The sequence below is a fragment of the Daphnia magna genome, linkage group LG2, assembly GCF_020631705.1.
Source record: "Daphnia magna isolate NIES linkage group LG2, ASM2063170v1.1, whole genome shotgun sequence".
Taxonomy (NCBI): Eukaryota; Metazoa; Arthropoda; class Branchiopoda; order Diplostraca; family Daphniidae; genus Daphnia; species Daphnia magna.
In genome coordinates this window covers 4589330-4611394 of record NC_059183.1, presented here as the reverse complement: position 1 = coordinate 4611394, position 22065 = coordinate 4589330, and the positions used below count along the sequence as shown (strand labels likewise).

General features: G+C 39.3%; 6 protein-coding genes across 9 annotated transcripts; 3 read left to right on the top strand and 3 right to left on the bottom strand.

The window, feature by feature from the left end:
- Positions 1-17: 17 nt before the first annotated feature.
- On the bottom strand, positions 18-1871 carry LOC116915787 (short-chain dehydrogenase/reductase family 42E member 1). Its single transcript, XM_032920917.2, has 3 exons — positions 1272-1871; positions 1126-1191; positions 18-1047 (listed from the first exon to the last, which is right to left on the bottom strand). The coding sequence occupies exons 1-3, from the start codon at positions 1501-1503 to the stop codon at positions 221-223; spliced, it is 1125 nt and encodes a 374-aa protein (XP_032776808.2). The 5' UTR covers positions 1504-1871; the 3' UTR covers positions 18-220.
- Positions 1872-2734: 863 nt separating this feature from the next.
- On the top strand, positions 2735-4779 carry LOC116936749 (short-chain dehydrogenase/reductase family 42E member 1). The gene is made up of 3 exons (XM_045170143.1): positions 2735-3365; positions 3458-3523; positions 3605-4779. The coding sequence occupies exons 1-3, from the start codon at positions 3143-3145 to the stop codon at positions 4453-4455; spliced, it is 1140 nt and encodes a 379-aa protein (XP_045026078.1). The 5' UTR covers positions 2735-3142; the 3' UTR covers positions 4456-4779.
- A 606-nt stretch (positions 4780-5385) lies between these two features.
- LOC116915783 (BAG domain-containing protein Samui) lies at positions 5386-9601 on the bottom strand. 2 transcript variants are annotated; one of them, XM_032920909.2, is made up of 4 exons: positions 9053-9594; positions 7254-7541; positions 6220-7028; positions 5386-6147 (listed from the first exon to the last, which is right to left on the bottom strand). In XM_032920909.2, the coding sequence occupies exons 1-4, from the start codon at positions 9341-9343 to the stop codon at positions 5766-5768; spliced, it is 1770 nt and encodes a 589-aa protein (XP_032776800.2). In that variant the 5' UTR covers positions 9344-9594; the 3' UTR covers positions 5386-5765. The 2 variants fall into 2 exon arrangements, with proteins under 2 accessions (XP_032776800.2, XP_032776801.2); XM_032920910.2 differs by lacking the exon at positions 7254-7541 and having other exon boundaries at positions 9053-9601.
- A 320-nt stretch (positions 9602-9921) lies between these two features.
- Positions 9922-13228, top strand: LOC116915781 (pentatricopeptide repeat-containing protein 1, mitochondrial). Of its 2 annotated transcripts, XM_032920907.2 has the most exons (10): positions 9922-10934; positions 11009-11180; positions 11234-11382; positions 11448-11752; positions 11833-11956; positions 12019-12123; positions 12191-12321; positions 12388-12562; positions 12621-12832; positions 12908-13228. In XM_032920907.2, exons 1-10 carry the CDS (start codon positions 10272-10274, stop codon positions 12918-12920), a joined length of 2049 nt encoding a protein of 682 aa, XP_032776798.2. In that variant the 5' UTR covers positions 9922-10271; the 3' UTR covers positions 12921-13228. The 2 variants fall into 2 exon arrangements, with proteins under 2 accessions (XP_032776798.2, XP_032776799.2); XM_032920908.2 differs by lacking the exon at positions 12908-13228 and having other exon boundaries at positions 12621-12836.
- Positions 12840-16823, bottom strand: LOC116915784 (N-alpha-acetyltransferase 60). Of its 2 annotated transcripts, XM_032920911.2 has the most exons (6): positions 14133-14292; positions 13943-14066; positions 13712-13876; positions 13424-13650; positions 13263-13367; positions 12840-13186 (listed from the first exon to the last, which is right to left on the bottom strand). In XM_032920911.2, the coding sequence occupies exons 1-6, from the start codon at positions 14147-14149 to the stop codon at positions 13090-13092; spliced, it is 735 nt and encodes a 244-aa protein (XP_032776802.2). In that variant the 5' UTR covers positions 14150-14292; the 3' UTR covers positions 12840-13089. The 2 variants fall into 2 exon arrangements, with proteins under 2 accessions (XP_032776802.2, XP_032776804.2); XM_032920913.2 differs by lacking the exons at positions 12840-13186; positions 14133-14292 and adding an exon at positions 16786-16823 and having other exon boundaries at positions 13217-13367.
- A 2040-nt stretch (positions 16824-18863) lies between these two features.
- On the top strand, positions 18864-21874 carry LOC116934781 (5-hydroxytryptamine receptor 2B-like). Its single transcript, XM_045170145.1, has one exon. It carries the CDS (start codon positions 19176-19178, stop codon positions 20313-20315), a length of 1140 nt encoding a protein of 379 aa, XP_045026080.1. The 5' UTR covers positions 18864-19175; the 3' UTR covers positions 20316-21874.
- Positions 21875-22065: the final 191 nt, after the last annotated feature.

Here is a 22065-nt window from a genome sequence, read left to right as displayed (position 1 = left end):
AATCATTAACCAACGAATAACTTGTATCCCGTTTATATTTTTCTTTCGTAAAAAAAAGGCCACAATAATTTGTAGCATTATAACAAAACACAGCGAATCCTAACCTTTCAGAGACCATTTCATTTTCAAAGCAGTGTAACAGGCGACAAGGACATTCTCAATCAAACAACCTCTGCGAAATTGTACTGTTAACGTCGATTGACCAGACAAATACCGAAATTCACGAAGTTTTAGGCAAACTACTGATAATTTCGGACAAATCATTGGGTCTCACTGGATGATAGTTCAGCCTCTTCCTAGCTTTGTCTACAGAAAAGTAATGGGTAATACCTGTCTTGTAAAGTTCTGTAGGAGTAAGAAATGGAGTAAAGTCGAAAAACCGGTAAACAGCGCTATAAACGAAATGAACTAAAAACACAAGTACATACATAAACCACATGGGTAATTTGGCAGTGGGAAATGGTTGACCATAGTATTCCATTAATGGTTTGAAATATTCAAGGTTATTTATGGGACAGCCATCAGAAAGAAAAAATGCTTGCCCCCCTATTCCAGGAATATCTCGATCGGGATCGGACAATTTTAATGCCGCTTTCACATGACCTTGAACAACATTCTCGATTCCAATAAAATCGACCATGCCCCCGTGTGAGTCATAGTAGTTAAACCGAACTAGGCCTTTACGAATGGCATCCAGCACACGCGGTAAGTGTCTTGATTCGCCTGGTCCTATAACACCAGCCAATCTTAACGCGCACGTTTGTAGATCATGGCGTCCATTGCTGGTCAAAACCAGTTGTTCGGCAATGGATTTCGTCCGAGAATAGTGATCAACGTGACGATGTAAGGGAAAGTAAGGTAGACTTTCGTCTCCGTTGATTATGGCATCTCCGCCAAATACGACGTTGTAGGTGCTGGTGTACACCAGACCACGAACGTGGTTGTGTGCGCATGCCTCGATGACATTCCGTGTGCCCTGGACATTAACTTCTTCCACTTTGTCAAAATAGGGTGGCATTTGTTCACGTCCAGACATCCCATAGGAAGCTTCAGTACAATCCACAAAAATAAGTTTGATTATTGCATTATCTTGAATATTAAGAAATAAATGAATAATGGATTTACCAGTGTGGATGACACAAGTCATGTGTTGAGTAAGCTGCATTAGTAGAGTGACGTCCCTTACATCTCCTTAATTAAAATTTTTAAAAAATTATCAATACAGTCATAATGGGTTAGGTATCAGTTCTGAGAGAAAAGCCATTATTCACCTTTAACAAATGTCATTGTTCCATACGAACAAGAAATATCCTCTCTATTATTCCCATCACTTGCATTTGCGGAATGAGAATATCTCACATTCGGATCCCATTTTTTGGAAGGATAGTTGGTGTCAAAAAGAGTGACTTCATGTTGAAGCTGAAGAAGTCGCAGACCTATGTGAAAACCGATATAACCACCGCCACCAGTTATGAGAAACTTGTAAGAAAGATGGCTATTCATTGCTTAAGTTATCAAGAGATAACCAAAGAATTCACGTTCTGTTGTACTGTCACTTTTCGTTTTCTTTTTTGATTAATTTGGTTTTCATTTTGGTCGTCTGCTTTTGTGTCCGATAATAACGTTGTTGTCAAATTGATATCAACTTCTTTAAACGGGCAAATCCAGCATGTAAGCTAACTAAGAATTGAGATGCGATTGCACTTGCACTTGCAAACTAGCACCGTACATTCATGTGTCGTGTCAAACATGCTTGTAATATTATAAAAACTGTAAATTGAAATATTTTTGAAAAAATATTCAAATAAAAAATATATATGTTAGAAAATTTGGTGGAGTAGACTTCATAGGTATGAGAAGTTGATAAAAAATCTAAATACGGGTACGCAACCAATGTCCTTCAACGAGAAACGGAATTTAACAGGAAAAATTTCTCAATGGTTTTCGAAAGTTTAGCCTTGGATTGCTTTCACCAGCAGTGGTTTTCTTTGTTCTTATCAGTGCTCAGTGGCGCTAGTTTGCTGGTTTTAGCAGCAAGTTAATCCTTTCTTTTTCAAGGAGCGCTAACCTACCGAAGAAATCTTTCCTCCTAACCTATTTTATAAAGTGTTTTGCAATTTTTATTTATGTTATACTATGAGTCATAAACGAAAATAAATTTTGATTTCGGTCTTATTAGGCTACGGTGTCGGAAAACAAACAATGGTTCTCTCAGGATTCCATAGGGTTGCCACATTTTTAGACCCCTCGCCATAAGATCCGCTACTTTACCGACGGTGTATTGTGGATGTGAGAGTGCAGACCACCTACGCAGAGCCCCAAAGCCCCAAAGTGAGACCCCAGAATAATAATAATAATAATAAAAAAAATAGTTCAAATCGGGTTAGGCTAGATTAGGTTCAATTACATTAAGTTATGTTAGATTGGATAGGTTGTGTCTGGTGTGTTTAGTTGTAGCATTCAGGATAATTTGTCGAAGTATGGGAGTCTAACGGTCAACGTAGTAGAGGACCCAATTTCGAGGACGCCCAAAGCCTATTTGCCATTCCATCAACCTAAAAAAGGTCTTTAGGAAAGCTGAAAAATTTACTGCATTTTAAACAGCAATTTAAAAAATAAGAGATATTTCCTTTTGCATTGAAAATTTTTATTTTCCAATATTTTCCAGTTTTGGTAAATGGATTAAAAATAGAATTGCTGTAAAGAAGTTATACTAGTTGTTTTTTCGGGTTTCTTTTATTAATTACTGCCACAGAGCTAGCAAACAAAATGTTGGGTTTAGCCAGTATTTCTTAAAACCTGTTCTTCCGTCAAAAATATAGAGCTGGTTATTAAGTCGATCTTCCTAGGCAAAAAAAAAAATGGCATGGTTCCTAAGAATTTATAATTTTAGAAACCGAAGAAAATGAATTTAGGTTGAGCGTTAAAACAACTATTCATTTCAATATTCGTTCTTATATACGAACTATTCTATTTTGGCTTGATCTCTAACCTGTTCGACCTACCAAGTTCAACCCTTTGCCACTTACGGTTAGGCAAATCGCTATATATATTTTCTCGCTGACATTCTTGTCGCATTGTACAGCCAGCAACGTAACCATTTAGACCATCTCTGTTAAAATTATTACTGTTCCATCACGCCATGAGTGATGAATCTTCTTGCCGTTTTCTTGTCACTGGTGGTTCAGGTCCCATTGGTTTCCACATAGGCCTACGTCTTCTTCAACTTAAACACGAAGTGATACTGTTCGATATCAACTATCCCTCAGAGAAATGGGATTCCAATATCCGATTTTCTTCTGAAGGCAACAGTGGAGAAATAGAAGAAATGACGTGTTCATTTGGAAAGATGAAATTTGTCAAAGGTAATTATTTTCATAAATTTTCTCATCACTACAGACAATCACAAGTGTATGTTTTCGTCGGGGTCTTCATCGATTCCCTGCTTCGATCTTAGGAGATGTACGAGACATTAACATACTGATGAAAATTACCCACAATGTTACTTGTGTCATTCATACCGGTAAAACTCTATGCAGTCTTATCTTTGAAAGCATTCGCTTATTCACTCGATTCCAAACTAACCTTAAAATTCATTAATCAGTTGGTTATGGAATGTCCGGTGAACAGCAAATTCCTCGTTACTTTAGCATGATGGAAGAGATCAATGTGCATGGAACACGGAACGTTATCGAGGCGTGCGCACACAACCACGTCAGAGGTCTGGTGTACACGAGTACCACCAACGTCATATTTGGCGGAGATGCCATACTCAACGGGGACGAAAGTTTGCCTTACTTTCCTTTACATCGCCACGTCGATCACTATTCTCGCACGAAAGCCATTGCAGAACAACTGGTTCTGACCAGCAATGGTAGGGGTGATCTACAAACGTGCGCATTAAGACTGACCGGTGTTATGGGACCAGGCGACACACGAATTTTGCCACGTGCAACTTGGGCTATAAAAAACGGCTTTCTTATGTTTAATATCGCCGACCAACACGGTGCCTTGATTGACTGGATTGGGAGGGATAACGCTGTCCAAGGCCATGTCAAGGCTGCGTTAAAACTGGCTAATCTTGACCGCAAGAATCCTAAAATAGGAGGGCAAGCTTTCTTTCTTTCCGATGGACGACCGATCTCTGGTATTGACTACCTCAAACCGATATATCAACATTACGGACAGCCTTTACCCACTGTTACAGTACCATTGTGGATCGCGCGATTTTTTGTTCTTTTGTTTATGTGGATACAAAGTTTACTGTTTGCTTTCTCCATAGACTTTGTTCCAGTTTGCAATCATTCTGAATTTCAAAACAGTTTCATCACCCACTACTTTTCCATTGACAAAGCCAGGAAATATTTAGATTACGAACCAGTAAAACCAAATGACTTGTCCGATGTAATCGACAGTTTAGCGAAAAACGAAGTGCAGTATAACGTTCATTATTGAACGTATAATATATATATATATAAATATCATGTATTTTAACTGGGCAAAATTGTGCTTTTATATTTAATTCGATGCAAGATATACTATATTGGAAAAGATCTAAAAAAACATAGAACATGTCTAACTAGTATGCTAGAACAATAGTATAATGGCAATGAAATTGCTTAATTAACTAATTAAGGAACGCTTTATGACTCTGCCCACAGTTTAAAAAAAGGGGTAGAATTAGCAATGAATTATTTGCACATTAAACGTCTGACACACTTTGTTTCTTCCAATGTGTAAAGCTAAATTCAGTTAATAAAAGGACGTCTTTGACTGGTCGAGTAATTGCCCTAAGTAATTCCGAGTTCCAATGAGAAAAAACAAATTCATAAATATTAATTATTTTTTTTTTTACGGCGTTGAAGCGCAATTATACAAATTCTAGTTGAGAATCTAAAACGAATTTCAAACAAGCTATGCAGACTGTTCCTAGCTCCTTAATTTAAACGAACAGTTTATGGGATCCAATTAGAGACGTAGACTACAGCTGAAAGGCCGGAGGACACTAGTCTTGGAAATAATCCAATCAACGACCAAGTTGTTTCTTTCTGTAGCAAATGGGGAATTGTGCAAAGCCTGTACAAAAACGAATTCCCAATTATACTAGCCAAACAAAACATGTTTCGTGCATCATGCCAACTATTCGCTTTACGTTCAACTAAACAGGGCATCAAAGGAAACGGAGCATCTGATAAATAAAGCACTTATGTAGACATGCACGTCCTATTATTAGCTCAAAACTGGTAAAAATTAGTATTTATCCTCTTTTAAAAAAACAAGGTGCACGTTTCAAAGATCAAGTTAAAACAAAGAAAAACGTAGGGCGTTTGATGAATATTAAGTATTTGGCATTCGGGAGCGGATTGCAATCTGGGGAGAATATTCGAAGTTGTACATAGCGCTTCTATATTACCTCTTTTGTCAGCTCGTTGGGTGTAAAATTACAAACATTCCATTTTGTGCGAAATTCCGGTTACAAGTAGAAACAAAAAGGAAACAACGATCCATTTGCTGTTGGCCATTTTGATAATGCACCCTGCGATGTTGGAGTGATAGGAAAATTTCATTGGACTTATATATCACAATTGTGCTCATTCATTGGCCGGATGGTTCTTAGATTGGTTTTAGGGTCCGTGTTTGTATAATAGCGTTTATTGTTCTTTTCTTTTTCCTTTTTTTCTTTTTTGTTTTCCTTAGTATTCCATCCATTTTGTTAAACATCCAACACGTTATATTATATCTTCATCTGCGGACCTATTAAATATTCATTGCACTGGGTCTGCTGGGGCATCGTTGGTTTTCTCAGCATCGGCGCATGTCGGTTGGCTGATATTGATCATCAGTTGCGTTACATGTCTCGTCGGTGATGGTGGCACTGGATTAGCATCGGCCATCTCAATATCAGTCTGCTGCTCCTCAACCTTGGCATCAGTACAATTTTCTTCCATGGGCTCGTCTGGCTGCGGTGGAGCGTTATCCGCGGTAGCAACTTCTCCTTCGTTAGATCTTTCTATACCGTTGAGAAGTTTCGATTCCAGTAGATTGATGCAACGAGTAATGGAAGCAATGGCTTGTCTACGTGCAGACCTGACATCATCTCGACCCTCCACCTGCACATTATCTAATTTGAGTAATAATCTTGTCAGCCTGTAAGTAAAAAGAACATTGTAATTAGATTTAATCATGGATAAAATAGAATTGATGAATGATCTATAATACATTTCATCCAGGAAAAGAAAACCCCGGTCGTGACGATCGCCTCGGAATTCTTCGATACGTGGCAGAAGACTCTCTGTTTCGCGCTGGATTCGGTCAATTAGCTCCAAATCGTTAGCAGTTTGGATGCCAACCGAAGTCGAAGAACCTGCCGATTTGCCCGAATCATCCGATAGTCGATCGTATGGTAGCGGGATAGGAACCGAACCATCCCGTACCTCCTCCTTCTGTTCGACTTTGACCAGCTTTTCCGTCTTGCTCGGTTTTTCAGCCATGGGATTACTCACAGAAATCGGTATCTGCGTAACTGGAACAGTCTTTTCAGCAGTCGGATAGAACGGCATCGGGATGGCTGTTTTGCTCCTCTTTTCCGCATCTGTAAATTGGCCACCCTCCTCCGCCACGGAAGGCAGAAGCGGCTCGTCTCGCCCTTCTACCATGATCGGAATGTGACGGACATTGTTACCGCTTCCGCCGCTGGAGTTGTGATGATGATGAATGCTACGTCGACCAAGACCTGGCGAATCGGTCATTTGAATATTTTCACGTTGATTGCTGGCAGGATTGTTGGCAGCTTGCGGCACGGTCGTGGTGAACAAGCGTCTTGGACTGCCCACCGAAGCATTATTCTCGCTGTCGGCATGTGGGGCTACTGGAGGAGCAGAACTGGCCCTACAAAATCCACTTTTGGGCGAAGCTGCTGGACTGACAGGGGGGAAGTCACCCGTAGCGCTTCTGGCCGCCGGTTTGGGCATACGGGTTCTTGTGCTGGGCGAATCACTCCTACCCATTTTACTGTGTTGGGCTGAATCCTGTCAAACAACGTAATAACCACGCGATTAATGACAACAACTGCGAATCATGAGAGAATAAACAAAACAAAAAATACGTGAAAGGTCAACGAGCATCGATTTAACAACCAAACTAAACAATCGTTGAATATTTGCATTGATCAGTAGCTTTAAGAAGAAAATGTGTTGAAATTATCAAGATCGATAAAGGAATTTCCATTGAAAAAAAAAAAAAAAATTGAATACCAAATCAGATGGTGCAGTTGTTGTCGGCCTTGTATTTTCAGATGTTGGGCCGCCGCTGCCGGCGCTCGAATTGCTTCCGGCGCTACGACCACTGCCACCAGAGGGCCAACGCTGTCGACTTCCGGCGCTGGCACGTCCAAAAGATGATGCTAGATCCGCGTCATCCTCAGTCATCCATGCTGGAATATCATCTTGATGGAAGGCGTAGTTGGCATGGTATGGTGGAGGCACCGTCCTATCAATGCCAGAGAACGCCCTTCGGGCAGTATCCGTAAAAGGGAATCCCGTCTAACAACAATAACAAATTATAATGGACAATTCCACACGACTAATTGCAAAATAATATTCAATAGAGAAGGAGAACATTCTATCAATAAGGGAAACGGAGCAAACCAAGTTTCGATCCCATCAAGGACCTTGGTTTGGCCTTATTGATCAGCAAGATTGACGTGCCAAAATTTCTTTGCCCAAAATATTGCCCCAGCTCTTTTTCTCAGCGTATCAGAGGAACGATCGACCCAAAGTGACGGGTGTTTAATTTTAGAGTGGCCACCTACTCCACCCGCAAAAAGGCACTTTTTTAAGAGCTAGAATCTGCCTCTGACTGAAACCAGCCCTGTTCTTGTTATTGTTATTCTCTAGATTACGTTCAGTGCCGCTGAAGATGGACCAACGCTGGGAATTGCTGAAGGTGATAACTTCAAACAAAGTTTCACGTGGTGTATCGTTCGTACGACAACTACCAGAGAAGAAGTTAAAAAAACGGAAGAAAAACGTGAAAAAAGAAGGAAGTTTTGGGATTTTCAACTGGAACTGATTCAACGCTTTCATCTCTCTATTTTTATCTGTTCTACATCTGTCCCCGTTTCGAATGGTGTGTACTCAACAGCCTGGATGAGAAAGCAAGAATACAAAAAAAAAATGATGCATCCCTCTCCTAAAAAAAAAGGGGGAAGTTGCAAAAGCGCAGTATATAGCGAAATTCCAGAACAGCCAATTGGTGCCTCTACGGTATAATTTTGGCCATGGAAGGAGTATATCGCTACCGGACGAGGAGCATCGTTAAAGCCAAGTGGCGGACCCTGGATGGCGAAAAGCTATCTTTCCAGACCATTTCTTATACGAATGCATGTCCCTTGTTCTTTATCATTCGATCGATCAGCCAATGGGAAGCCAACGGGAGCTACACCTCAATAACAAATAGTTCGCATCGATGTATCAAGGGAAAAGTGCCAAAACGCAATCTTCTTTTTTGCGTTACTTATTGCGGATATCTGGGACGACAAGGGCGGCAGACGCCCATGCATAGGCGGGCTGGGTTCCAGAATGCCCTTATTACGTAGGACCAAATGTTGGGACTAAAAGGAGGTCAAACGGGGCAAAAAAAAAGAACAAGGAATACAAAAAGAAAAAAAGAAAAGAAGAAAGAAAGAAAGAAAAAACCCGCAGGAGATAAAAGTCGGAGAAATCAGAACCTCGACTGAACACTTTCTCTTGGGTACATCAAAGTGAAACACGAAAAACAAATCAAGAAAAAGAAAAAAAAAAAAAAGAAGATGGATTCTCTCTTATTCTCCATTTTCTTTGTGGGCATGTTTGCCGTAACGGGCTAGGCAATTTCAATTGACGAGATCCCACCTTATATGGTCTCGAAACTATTTCTAGATGTTAGCAGCCAATATTAGAGTACACGTTAGCTTCCCAAACCTCAAAAACATAATGAAAGGATGAAAGATGATGTCCTTTTGCTAGCTGATTGTCATATCAGGTAACTAAAAATAAACAAGACAATTTCTTACCCGCTGAGCGGACGATTCCCACTGTGGTGCCAAACGATCGAAAAACATTTGTCGATGTTTGTCGAGTTCGTCTCGTAACGATTGGATTACTTGATCACTAGATTTCCGCTGGGCAGTGTTGTGGTGTTGTCCAAATGGTGAGGACGTTGACGAAGCTGAAGCGGAGGCTGTTGCCGTTGGATCAGTTGGTCGGCCAAAGTGGGAGCGACGATCGCGGAATCCGGAAGGAGGCCAAGCGAATGTTTGTTCTGAAGTTAAATCTTCTTCAGCACTGGGATCGCGATGAAACATTTCGTTTTCTGGGTAGAGACTAGCTCAGTATTCAATGAATGTCTGTTATATATGTTCAATACTTAAGGATGATTACTGTTTCTATGCGCCGCCTCCTTCGGCCGACTTCAACACCAGAACTGGACAGCCCACATTTTTACCAGACTGTTCTACCGTCTTCCATTTCCCCCGCCTTCGCGATGTTGCCACATCACCAATTCTACTCTCGACGATTCTCGGTTATTCATATACGAATTTTGTTGCGCAACTTTTTTTTGCCTATTTTCCTCGTACTGCCGAAAATAAATGGCTTTAAAAGATCAATGAGAACACTGCATGCGATGCAAACATCACTTATAACTCACGAATCATTAAATGTCGTGTGAAAAGTGTGCAGATGAATTGCTCTTTTTGCACATATGTTGAAGTCTTTGCCCACTTAAGGCCGTGAGTAGCCAAACGGTTAGTGTTTGCGCTGGAATGACGTCAGCCTAGACGATGACATCAACTTCTTAGGCCCTCCCTTTCCTCAGGCTCGGTTACTCGAGCAACTGAGGGTATCGATCTATGGTGTCGGTTTTTCTTGGTTGCCTTCCAACAGTAGTTTATTATCTGGTGTTGTTCTCTGACATTCACATTTTCTTGTCCACGTTAGACCAAGTACAGTTCTTCAGCCCTGCAGATATAGGATGACGACAGTGGCTGTCTTTAGCCCGATGCTTTCATCGTTTTACCGGCGTGCTTATTAGTCATACACTTACGGTTCTGACTACCGGTGAATCAGCCTTTTCTTCTTGTTGAAAGAATGCCTTTTGTCGAAAAAACCACCACAATTGCTTGGTAGTGATTGTGCAAAAGGGGATTAAACCAGTTTTCATATTTATGAAAGAGAAGCTTACAATTAGGTAAAAAGAAACCTTAACTCATTGACACAGCGTCTTGAAACGGAATGCATAAAATATTGTTCCTCTTTAGGGTAGGGGGTAGGGGGCATTTCCGCTTTTCAGCTCAGTTGTCAGATCAGATTTGTCATTTCTCGTCAGGTGTCACTCTTTCTGAATCATTGGGCAACGTAGCGTGTAATTCAATGGAAAACATAAACACGTCTGCAATGGCCTACTCGAGAATGACGATGCGTTGGTCGTTTTTGTTTGGTGTATCACGAACATTAACTCGTCAGAAAAATCATATTTGGCTTCGATATTTCTCCGCGAATGCCATCTCACATATCTCTTCGAACAAGAAAGAATTTGTCAGAAAATTGTCTTCCAAACTAAATGATCCCGATGTCTTTGGAACCCTTTCTTTGCATGGGAGTCGCGGATCACAGTCATTAGATTCAATAAATAATCAAGAGTTGCCAGTGGATGAAGGAGATGTTGAAGAAGAGAAACATCTCAGTTTTCAACCTGCAGACAGAAAGAGTGTTGAAGAATTTGAAAAGGAAATTAGCCAACTAATTGATAAACGCAAGCTAAAGGATGCATTGTTTTGTTTGGAAGTAACCATGAAGGAAGATAGAATCCAGCCATCGATAGGAGTATTTTCTTTGTTAATTGGAGCATGTGGTAGAGAAGGATACAGCAAAAAAGCCTTCAGTCTTTTCAACCAGGTAATTATTCCTATCAAAATACTTATCTGTGACCAAGCCATCTAAATCTGAAATATTGACTTCTTTCATACTAGATGAAGAAGAAAGGATTCGACCCTAAAGATTGCCACTATACTGCTCTTTTTAATTCATGTGCAAACTCACCATGGAAGGTTGATGGCTTACAAAGGGCAAAAATATTGAGGCAACAGTTGAATGATAGAAATGTTCTTCTAAATAGAGCCCAGTATCATGCAATGATAAAAGGTATTCTTCGTTAACAAATTATGTAACACTAATTTAATTGTTTCTCTTTCTAGCATTTGGTCACTGTGGAGAAATAAACACAGCCCTGCAAATTGTGGATGAAATGGTCTCCAATAACCTTGTTGTCACAACAGAGAGTTTCAGTTTTTTGCTTCAAGCGTGTATCTCATTACCTGAAGAAGGATTCGCCCGTGCTGTTCTAGTAAAAAATAATAATAATAATTTCTCTAGATCTGTTTAATGCTATACTTTCCCTGTCGTCTCAAGGTCTGGAGGAAGTTAAGAAACATGAGAGTTACTCCGTCAATTTTTTCTTACAATTTAATGCTTCGTACCGTTCGCGATTGTGATGCTAAGGACGTGAATGGCCAACAAAATCCCATTGAGTCCGTGTTGCTTTTGGAAGAGAAACCAGACTTGCAAGCCAATAGTATGCTGAACCAGTCAATACTTTCAACGTCGGAGTTAATGATAGTTACAGATCAACTGACGGTACGTCCGAACTTGCTTGCTGAAAAAATCAAGTCTAGCAATATCATGGCTTTGACTGGCCTAGAAAAAACGGAGAACCGGTACCAAAACCTTCATTTAGCTGTGATCAGTGAACTCGATTTTGGGTTCCTTAAATTCATTGCTCAATTTTTGTCCTTAGGTTAGCCCTTTTGGGAGGTATTGAAGGATTTCTGGAAGAAATGAACAAGGATCACGTTCGACCAGATATCAAGACTTTTTCCCTTCTTTTGGAGACAATAGCATCGAACCCAAAAGAAGAAAAAGTATGGGATTTTCTTTTCACTTGGTAACAAAAATTACAACTTACAGGAGCATTTTTTTTTAGGTGCTGATGGAACAAATGAAAGCATGTGGAGTTATCCCAGATATAAGCTTTTTAAATATGTTCATAAAAAAGCGCCAATTTAGGCAAGATTACTCCGGAGCTCAGGTATAAAACGGACATAGCAATTTAGTTTCTTATTTTCCATTCAGTTAAGTTCAGTATTTGATATCAGGAAATATTAAGTTATTTTCAAGATTACCAACTTTTTCCGGATATTATGACGTTCGGGGTACTCGCCTTGGGCTGTCGTACCCTTCCAGAAGCCGATTCTTTGATGAGTGATATGGAAAATGCAGGATTCAGGTAGTTTGTGCAGTTACACCGTACCGCTTGTTTTCATCTAATTCTTTTTTCTTTGATTGCACGTAGAGTGAACATTGAAATTTTTGGTTGTCTTTTGAAGAATGCGATTGTTCGCAGAAATTGCTTTTATATCGTAGATCTCTTGAAGCGAGCCGTCAAGATGAATCTAGCTTTAGATGAAAAAGCTGTGAAACTGTTGGATAAATTCAAAAGAGAAACTAGCGAAGCCATAGCCAAGCATGTAAGTATTCATTCGTTTCCTTGTTGCTTGCTTTAATACTTTTTCGTGTTAACATTAGGATCGAGGTCTGAAAGTTCAAAAAGTATACGGAGAACGAGGATTTAGGGAATCTTTTAAAATTTTCTGCCTTGAATACAAACCTCATATGCAAAAGCTTGAATTAGCTCTAGAACCGCATCCTTGGCAACAGTACCGGTACAACTTGTCGAAAGAACGAGCATCTGATCCGCCGTGTCCACCTCTTAGTAAAAAAACTGTACAAAATAAAAAGTAAATATTTTCATAAATGAAAGAGGCTCTGTATTTATTTTTTTTTCTTTCTGCAATATGGATTTTTTTTTAAAGACGATTTATATAATATGGCACTCGATTTTTCTTGATACGCTCGTCATCAGAACTTAGCCGAAGGCTAGTATTCGAATCACAACCTGGACGAGAAATAATTCCTGGTCCGGATATCCAGGATATGCGAAAAATCTGACTTTGGTCTCCAGCAGAAGCGTTGCCCGGTCTTCCGCTAATCAGGTTTATAGAGTCCTCTGTAACCAGTGCTTCAGCTTCGCGTACCAGTAGGCCGGGTAGATGTTCTCGTACAACGCATGGCACCAATGATAAATATAATCAGTACACAGAAGTTATGGAAAATAAAATGTCTTAATGAATAAATCTGTATTTCAAAACTTTCTCTAGAAAAGGATATAGTAAGCCCCAAGGGGGATGTCCTCCATTGATATAGAGTACGTATGTAAATCCATCCTTACATTTTCCATCTACTGAATAGTAGTATGGTAAAAATGAGTGTAACCTAGATAAACAGCAGATGCTTTAAGGGCCAAATAAATAAAAACAATGAGAGAATACCTGAAATAATGTTTTTCATAAAATCTTATGGCGGCGCTATTCATTGTCAGTACATGAAGATAAATGGCTTTACAAATTTGATTTTCACTTTGAGTCACATGATTTAGAAAACTGTCAAGTAATAAAGATGCAACACCCTGTCTCCTAAAAGTTGAGCATACACCAAGGCTCAAAATGTAGCCCACGGTGCAGTTTGAATACATTCTACCATCTAGAATGCCTTTATCCTGTACAATGTTTACATTTAAGAAATCTAGATAAAAATTGGATATTATACAAAGGACATACCTCTTTGTTAATGGCATCAGATTGTTTGACTTCAGCTATAAGGAGCCCCACTAGTTTTGATTGGTACACTGCTGCTAACGAATAGAACCTTGGATCGGAAGTTATGTCCCGGTACCAGGCCTCAGGGTACTGAATTGGAAACCATTCTTTACACAAATCCTTAACCTAGTAATTAGTAAATGCAAGATTTGAAATTCTGGAATGGATGGAAAAAAACACGAGAAAATCTACCTGGTCAAGATCGGAGGGGCAGAGAAATCTCAACTGCAGATCTGCTGCGCTCGTAAACAAGGGACTAAGGTATGAAGACGTCGTGTCATGGTTGTCTCGGTTACTATCCTTTGAGTTGGAGTACCTGAAAATTAGAATGCACCACCTTGAAAACACAGGCTTGTGTATGTTAAATAAAAATCACAGATACCAATTAAAGGAGCTCATAATCAATCAAGTTTATTGACCAAGAGCGAATTGACATTTCACTATATCACGCCCCTAAAGCAGCGTAATGGACTCAGGAGTCAGGACATGAAAACTGAGAAGTGAAGGGATCTCGTGTGTGATAACGCACAGCGTTGCCAACCGATAAACATAGCATCAGATATTCAAATGTCCCGGTTCGCGGGTTCGGTTGTATTTGTAATTTAGTATACTTGTATTTAACAAGTTTACGTTTACAACTTACAACTTACAAAGTTATAAGACATTCGTTGTAGAATGTTGATATATATCAATTATACCCATGATTGTCGTACAAGCTGCATCAAAAGTTGTAATAATAATAATATCTACTTAATATTGCACAGGGTAACATTCGTTATAAAATGTGAAAAGAAATAGACTACATCATTTGTGAAAAAGATAACACGATCTAAAAAATATAAGTAGTCTACTTCAAATAATACAATAGGGTCTTTGAGACAAAATGTATTCTTCAGCGATTTCGTCAAAGACACTCTTACTTCCTGACTTACGTTCTCAAAACTTCCAAGGTTATCGCCATAAATAACATAATGAAGTACGTCACTCGTCTCCGCCATTAGTCCGTGAGCGAGATTTGAGCAACTGCCAAGGGAAAACTCTCGTTGTTGTTGACATTAGGTTAAATTTTAAGGAGCAGGTTAATCAGTGAAACCGACGAAACCATGTATGTCCGTAAAGAACGAGTTGCTTTGAAGTTACATTTGGGATGCTCTTAGCAGTATTCGGTGTTAAATCTAGTAAAAGCTTCATTTACTCTATATTCCTACGTCTATCAATGATTGCATTCATGCCACACGAAAGATGGCAAAGGATCGTCAAGTCTTGACGGCATAACTATTAGCATTTATATTTTGAAAAGTCATACAATCAGATAAAACCTCCATCTTCATAAAATGTATGTTTGACAAAAATGTTTCCTCATTGTGTCATTCCATTCTAACGGATCCTGCTGGCGTATATGGCACTGACACAATTCACGTACCCTACCCAATCAGCTAGCTCATTTCCATCCCTAACTAATAAATCATTTTTCCCAGACGAGTTGTAGACAACCTGGAGAATTCTATTCCACAAAAAAGTTGCATGGTCCAACGGGCTGCCACTCATCATCTCGTACAAGCCCAATCATGCTGAATATCTTCGTTTGAAAGACGCACACCAGTAACGACCGTGCATTCCGACCCTGATTCTAAAGCTAACATCTATATAATTTAATCATTCACAGTATAACAATTTATTTGTTTGCATTCGCTTCTTGTTTCCAACATAATAATGCGAACCTTATAAATTGGAATTCCTCAAACTGAGTTGATCTCCGACAAAAGAGATCCCCTATTTTTAAACAATAAATTTAATTCCGCGAAGTTATCCGTTCCCAGTCTATACAGAGAACCAAGCACTCAAACTGCAATATGCTACCTAAAGTAAAAAAAATTAATAAAAGACCATAGAAGTTTAAAAATCGTGGGAAAATGTACACAAGACTCTTCCTAATGAGGCATAATTGTGTAAACTTTCAAACCCTGGTTGATGTCTTTTAGGTTGTGATATAGTTATTATCCGAGAACAGCTGCAGATATGAATAAAGCCTCAAAAAGTAAACACGAATTGCTTTGAATTGTCTCTAATTTGCTCATTGTCAACATGCCAAGAAAACGACATGATAACCTATCGAAATAATTCGAGTCGAAATATGCAAAGGTAACTGATTCCGTACCACATGAACCCGATCATTTAGTTTCAGGTATATCCAATGAACCTGAAAAAGTAGTCTGCATGAAATTAGAAAATCAACAAAATGTCCAAAATAAGTAGACCTATATTAGCATTGCCAAATTCAATTAGTATTGCTAGTATTAGCAATAGATGGTCCAAATAGCCCAACGACTTTTATCACAGAAACGGATTTCAAAGCCCTGACGTTAATAAGAAACACCTGATATTAATCATCTAAGTTAATTGAAAAGCTCAGAGCTTTGGAGATCGTTGATTAATGACCCAGCAAGGATTCGATTACTACAACACATCATATTTATTACCTAAATTAAATGGGCAGTGACTGATGGAGGTGCAGGTAGAATGGTTAATCGTACAGAAACATATTTGGTAGCTACAATGTCCTCGTCGTCTGTGCAAAGAGAGATATAGGTATAGGCTATCTGAAGTGGTGGAATTATATTCGAATTATTTTGGGGTGACTCAAAATCTTTTAAAATCTGAATTATCGCAAACGTTGAATAGATTAATCAATAATTTTGTCGCCTTGGAAACTATAATCTAAACTAGCTAATTGGCTCTTCTTATATGGGTCGGGATTGTGCGTGAGCACTCAAACTCACGAGTATCATCACATCTATGGTGTTCGCTAATGAAACGATATTGTTATCATGTAAGATGAGAAATGAGACTAAAGGGCTGACTGACAAGGTCTGAAATATACGCCAGTGTTATTTATCTCCTTCAGATTTTTTGCTGCGTACTCAAAACTCTCTATATTAATATCAACACAATACCAAGAAAATATGCTTTGCGTGAGAGGTGAGACATTGAAATGAAAACGAATGAAAACCCATTTTTATCGTGTGTTCGTGTACCTTTTGATAGACGATTCAACATCTAGGCTAGGCACCATTTTGCCAGCTGCCACTGACGCGAATCTATGCAGTGAAAATAGCATCAATTACTCTGGATAATACTGAAGGAGCGCCCAGGCAATAATCCGAGAAAGACGCGAATTGAAGCTCTCAGTTTTGCTATAAGCCAAACCGAGAGCAATATACAGCCTTTACTCAAGAATCCATATTTATAGTTCACGAAAAGAATTCCGACTTTGTAATCTTCTCAGAAATAGATTGAAAAAAGTCTGATATTGACGGTGGACAACCACCAAGTATAAAAATTACGACATTTGAGTCAAACTTGGTTACGCAATGCCTTTCAATACAGAGAATAAGAAAGTAGCACGCAAATGTATGTACGCCTTTAATCCGTCTGCCAGGACGCAGTGATATTAGCTGAGAATATAATGTGTATGGCAATTTTAGCTTCTCATTTCACCTCGTAGGCTACTATGGGGCATAAACATAGCAATTTAGGGGATTGTGTTAAGGCTTAATTGGTTTTTCTACGTTCTATTTTACTATTTTTCTATGTTCTGACTATTTTGCTTTAGCTTATAAAGATGCAGTGCCGCAAAATCGTGGCGATACACGAGCAGCCTGTCAATTCGCCTACGTTCCTGTGAAATTATTTCTGTTAGGTTATGGGATTTCAGATCAATGTAGACTATAAACTGCCAAACAGGCTTTGGTCGATAAATATAAATGGGTCTAAAAGCATAGTCTACTGAGTATAGTCTTTATACAGCATATACGTGCTCTGTAATATACCAAAAGAGATTAGTGATTTGCTATATTATTAGGAATCGAGAGATGTTTGGGTCCTGGGTGATCCACGTATTGTTGATTATAAGTATTTTGTTTAGAAATGGGAAAAATCCTCGTAACGCCGACGCTTTAAAAGCATGGATAAGTTACAAGCTGGTTACAGAGTTTCTTATATGTTCAAACGTTATAACGACTGAGTTTAAGGATTGTGAAAAAGGGATTTGAAACTGATATGTTGGAACATAATGCATCCAGAGCACTGAGACAATTTATTAATGGTTTTTAAATGAAGGTTTCAACAACAAAAAATGTTATCTAAGTGATTGTGCATTCGTGCCTTCTTTAAATATAAAAAGGTCTCTTAAGTGCTAATAAGTTTGATTGTAGAGCACGGCTTGAGTGGAAAGCATTTTACCGTAAGTTAATATACTATATAAGCTAAATAATAGGACAAAGGTGGATTTAAGCTTTCCTGCCCAGCCGACAATATGTTACCGAAACCGTCGGAAATATTTCCTTTTTTTTTTTCTTTTTTCTTTTGCAAAAAAATCAAAGGGAAACGTAAAAATTCGTATTAGACATCTTTGTTGCTTAGACTTTCTTACCTTTCCTCCAGGCTGTCTTCTCTTTCCCTCTTATCCTTTCATTTTTTCTTCATTTCGTTACCCTTTCCTCTTATTAGCTTTACTGTTAGCCTTGTCCGTTGCTAGTTTCCACCACCCAAAACATTTCTTTTTCGTTTTGTTTATTAGGCTATCGTTTTTCTTTAGATCCTTCATGTTGACAGTTTTTGCCTTTGATCGACTTGTCTCTCATTTCCGTTGCTACCTTGTCATCAGCCGTGTCACCTTTGATGTATATCTGAAATCGAACGTGATTTTTGATGACAGAAACCATCGTTAGTCTGCTTCAAATAGTTCGTTATTTTATTTCTAAAATAACAATGGACTTTCAACGATCGTAGCAAAGATAGCCAAACGTTTGTGTTCTTTGCGAGACCGCATGTGTCAAGATGACCTCAATCACGAAGGTGACAAAAATTAGGGATCGATGCCGTTTCATTACTAGCTAAATAATTAAATAACCAAAATGGCAGTTCATAACTTCGATACATTCCCTTATCATTGGCTTGCCCGTCGTGTTTTCACCTTGGGAGTCAAACATAGCCTAATGTTTTATTTAGCGTTTAATTCTGCTAGATGTAGGCTATTTCATTTTTTAATATCTGTAGTGTTCACTCATCAAGTCATGGTTCGGTTCATGCGCAAACTCCCACGATCCAAAATTCAACGGCTGTATGCCACCGTATATATTATCTATCAGTCTCCAAAAGACACATCCACAAAGCACTCGGTGGACAGAGATCCGGTGCTTCTTCCGCCAGCGCTACAGGTGACTTGTGTGTGAGTTTTAGATTTAAAGTAAAATCCAAAATCAAGTTGTTACTTCCCCACTGGACAAAGAAACATCAACTCAAAGTCTATCAAAGGGTATCTGTACAGCTTATGCGCGTATATTATTTGTGTGTGTGTGCCTTTAACAGTACTTTCATATTCGTTTACTCGATTCATTTTTGCGTCTCCCACTTAAAACGAAAAATGAACGCCAGTGGCAGCCATCAGTTAGATATTATTTTAACACCAAACGGAGAGGTGCAAAAACCAATTTCTTTGGACATCTTCTTGATAATCACTAAACTCATCAGCGCTTTCATCGGAATACCTCTCAACACCTTCATCGTCCTCATTATCATCCGTTTACGTCGACTTCACAGCAAACCTCGTAATATTTTCCTACTGGCCATGATTATCTCCAACTTGTTGCTCTACTTCCCATCTCTCATTGAATTGATTTATTGGTTTTTGCCGCTAGAAAATGTGTGTCGATCTTACGTGGCTGTTATTGGTTTGCCGAATGCTATTCTCTTGTGGAACATGTTCCTAGCTCTAGCCGACAGGTACGTCGCTATCAAGTATCCGTTGAAGCACAGGGAGAAAGTGACCGTCCGTCGCGCAATTGTTTTTCTTTTTATCAGCACTGCTGTGCTGATATTCATCATGAAGTTCATTTTCATCGTTGGACTTGCACCAATCGGCTGCGAAATATGGTTCGTTCATAGTAAAGTGATTGGGACGACCGTATTTGTGCTGTTTGCATCGTGCATCGTTACTCACTTCATCGTCTACCGACAAACGAAGATGCTTCTCCAAGAATCACGAAGAGTAAAGCCTAAGACAAGCTATAAAGGAAAGAGCGTCACGCAAGCAGAGCGTAACGAAATGTTTAATGAGCCTGTCGATCAGCAAATCGTCACGAGGGACATTGAGTCGATTAACCCAGAAATTGGCGGACTTCATGCGGAAGCAAATCCAGCGGCAGCAGAAAATCAAGCGAGAGCCATCGTCACTAATGATTCACATCATTCTAATACCAGTATGGTTATCCACGTGAATATTGGGACCCTCAGTCAAATGGAAATGGAAGCTACACGAACTTTGATTGCCGGTGTGACGTCGTTATTTGTCATGGCGAGCCCTCCTTTACTTTTCTTCTTGAGTGTTTTTCTTTGTCGACTGACCGGACGTCCGGAATGTACTAGTATGACCTGGCTGGCTCCGTATTTTCGGGAAGTCACCTCAGTCTGGGCAGTTTACAATCCACTGTTATGGCTTTTCAGGAATGGCGAATTGTGGCTAGTTTTGAAAACGAAAATCGACAGTTTTTCGAAGAATCATTAGAATTACATATATTCGTGAATACACGTTCTTATGTTGCCAAATTCAGGCATATATTTCTCTGAAGAAATCCCTGCTTTGCTAGAAAAGAGGCTTTACATTTGATTCTGAGCTAACCCTGAAGCTCAAGGACTTGTTTTCTTACCATCGAGCAATCCAAGATTAGACCAGAAGAGCCTTTCTATTTTTGCCTTACTTAGACAATAAATTTGGCTGAATCGACGAATTTTACTCAGATTGCATGATACTAATCTCCAGCACAATGTAGACCAATAAATAAATGGGTTTCACTAAATTCAGCCTACTAGACGACGATAAAAACACAAATCTATAATAAGTATGTATGGCCACCTTAAATTGAGGAGTTAATACGCATCCCTCAGAAAAAATTTAATAATAATCCCAAGGTAAAATAAAAAATTGCTGTTTAATGAATCCAGCTTATTCGTTCAACTCAACGTCAAACTCGCATTTGTGCCAAGTTATTAGATACACGAATCGATGGTGAAAGTTACTCATCATCAGCGGTACGTTTACGATAGAAATTTTTCCTTTCAAGTGGACTTTTCTTTATTCATTGGTGGTGTCTGGTTTTTTAACATCAGAAAAATCTGCTATCGCAATATTTTCGTAATCCCCCGTAATCCCAATCTTTCTTTCGACGAACTTCATATGTGAGGGTTTTACATCAATTTTCAGGTGTTTTTGTGTTTACCTTCTAAGCCGATTACTGACTGAAAATCAAATTCTGCTGTTGATGTCTGAACGGTTGTCGAGTATCTTTTGAATTGCTTTCTTCGTCGACTCCTTACCCACTGGTTTCTTAGAATCCTTATATGCAAAACCGAGTCAACTATCGAGTGCCATATCATATGGCACTCGATAGTTGTGCCATTGAGAGTAGTCGCATGTGGCCCATATGCGACTATACTCTCAATGGCACTTTCAATCGGATGGGCCTCAGCTATATCGCTGGCATCTTAGGCCTGATGTTATGGTTTCACCTGATGCCTCAATCTCCGGTGTCAATGCGATATCTTCTTACACGTCCTCGGGAGCATCAGACTTTTCAGCCTTCGACTTGCGTTCCATCGCGTCTGCATTTGATGTTATTCAATTTCTCATCATCTGGATTTGTAGGGTGTGAAAAACTGGATCAACCACTGAGTGTCACAAACGAATCCAATTCTTCAACAGGCTTTTTAATTGTCCAGTTATTCTGGATGGAAAATTAGATCCACCACCGAATGTCGCACTCAACTTGTCGAAAAAGTGCACCTTTCTTGTCCGTTTCGTTGTCTTTCTTGCTGCGCAACACTGTGTGAAAACGCTTGTCGTAATTGGCCGCGAGGTTTGGGTCTGGTTTTGAACGGTTTCAATTTCACACTGGGTTTTGATCCGGGCAATGAAGTTTTTGGGTAACGACTAGCTTTTGCCTGTTGATTTTTGCCGAGCTATTTCAGTGTGGGCGGAGTAGTTTTCCCTCAGTGGGATAAGGACAGCATTGGCAGAATCAACCGATACTGACGAAGCGTTCTCTTCCGGGATGATCGGCTTAACGACCCTTCTATACTATCGACAACTTGCTTCACAAAAGAGAATTGCTTCATTTCTCCTGAAAGTTTCTTAATTAAGTTATTCATTTTCTCTTTTGAATTGCAAACTTTGTAGCTGACTATTTTGTTTTACTCGGTGTGACCTTCTTTGCGTAAACGCTGAGCATCAACATGAAACAGCGAATGCCCGTCATTTT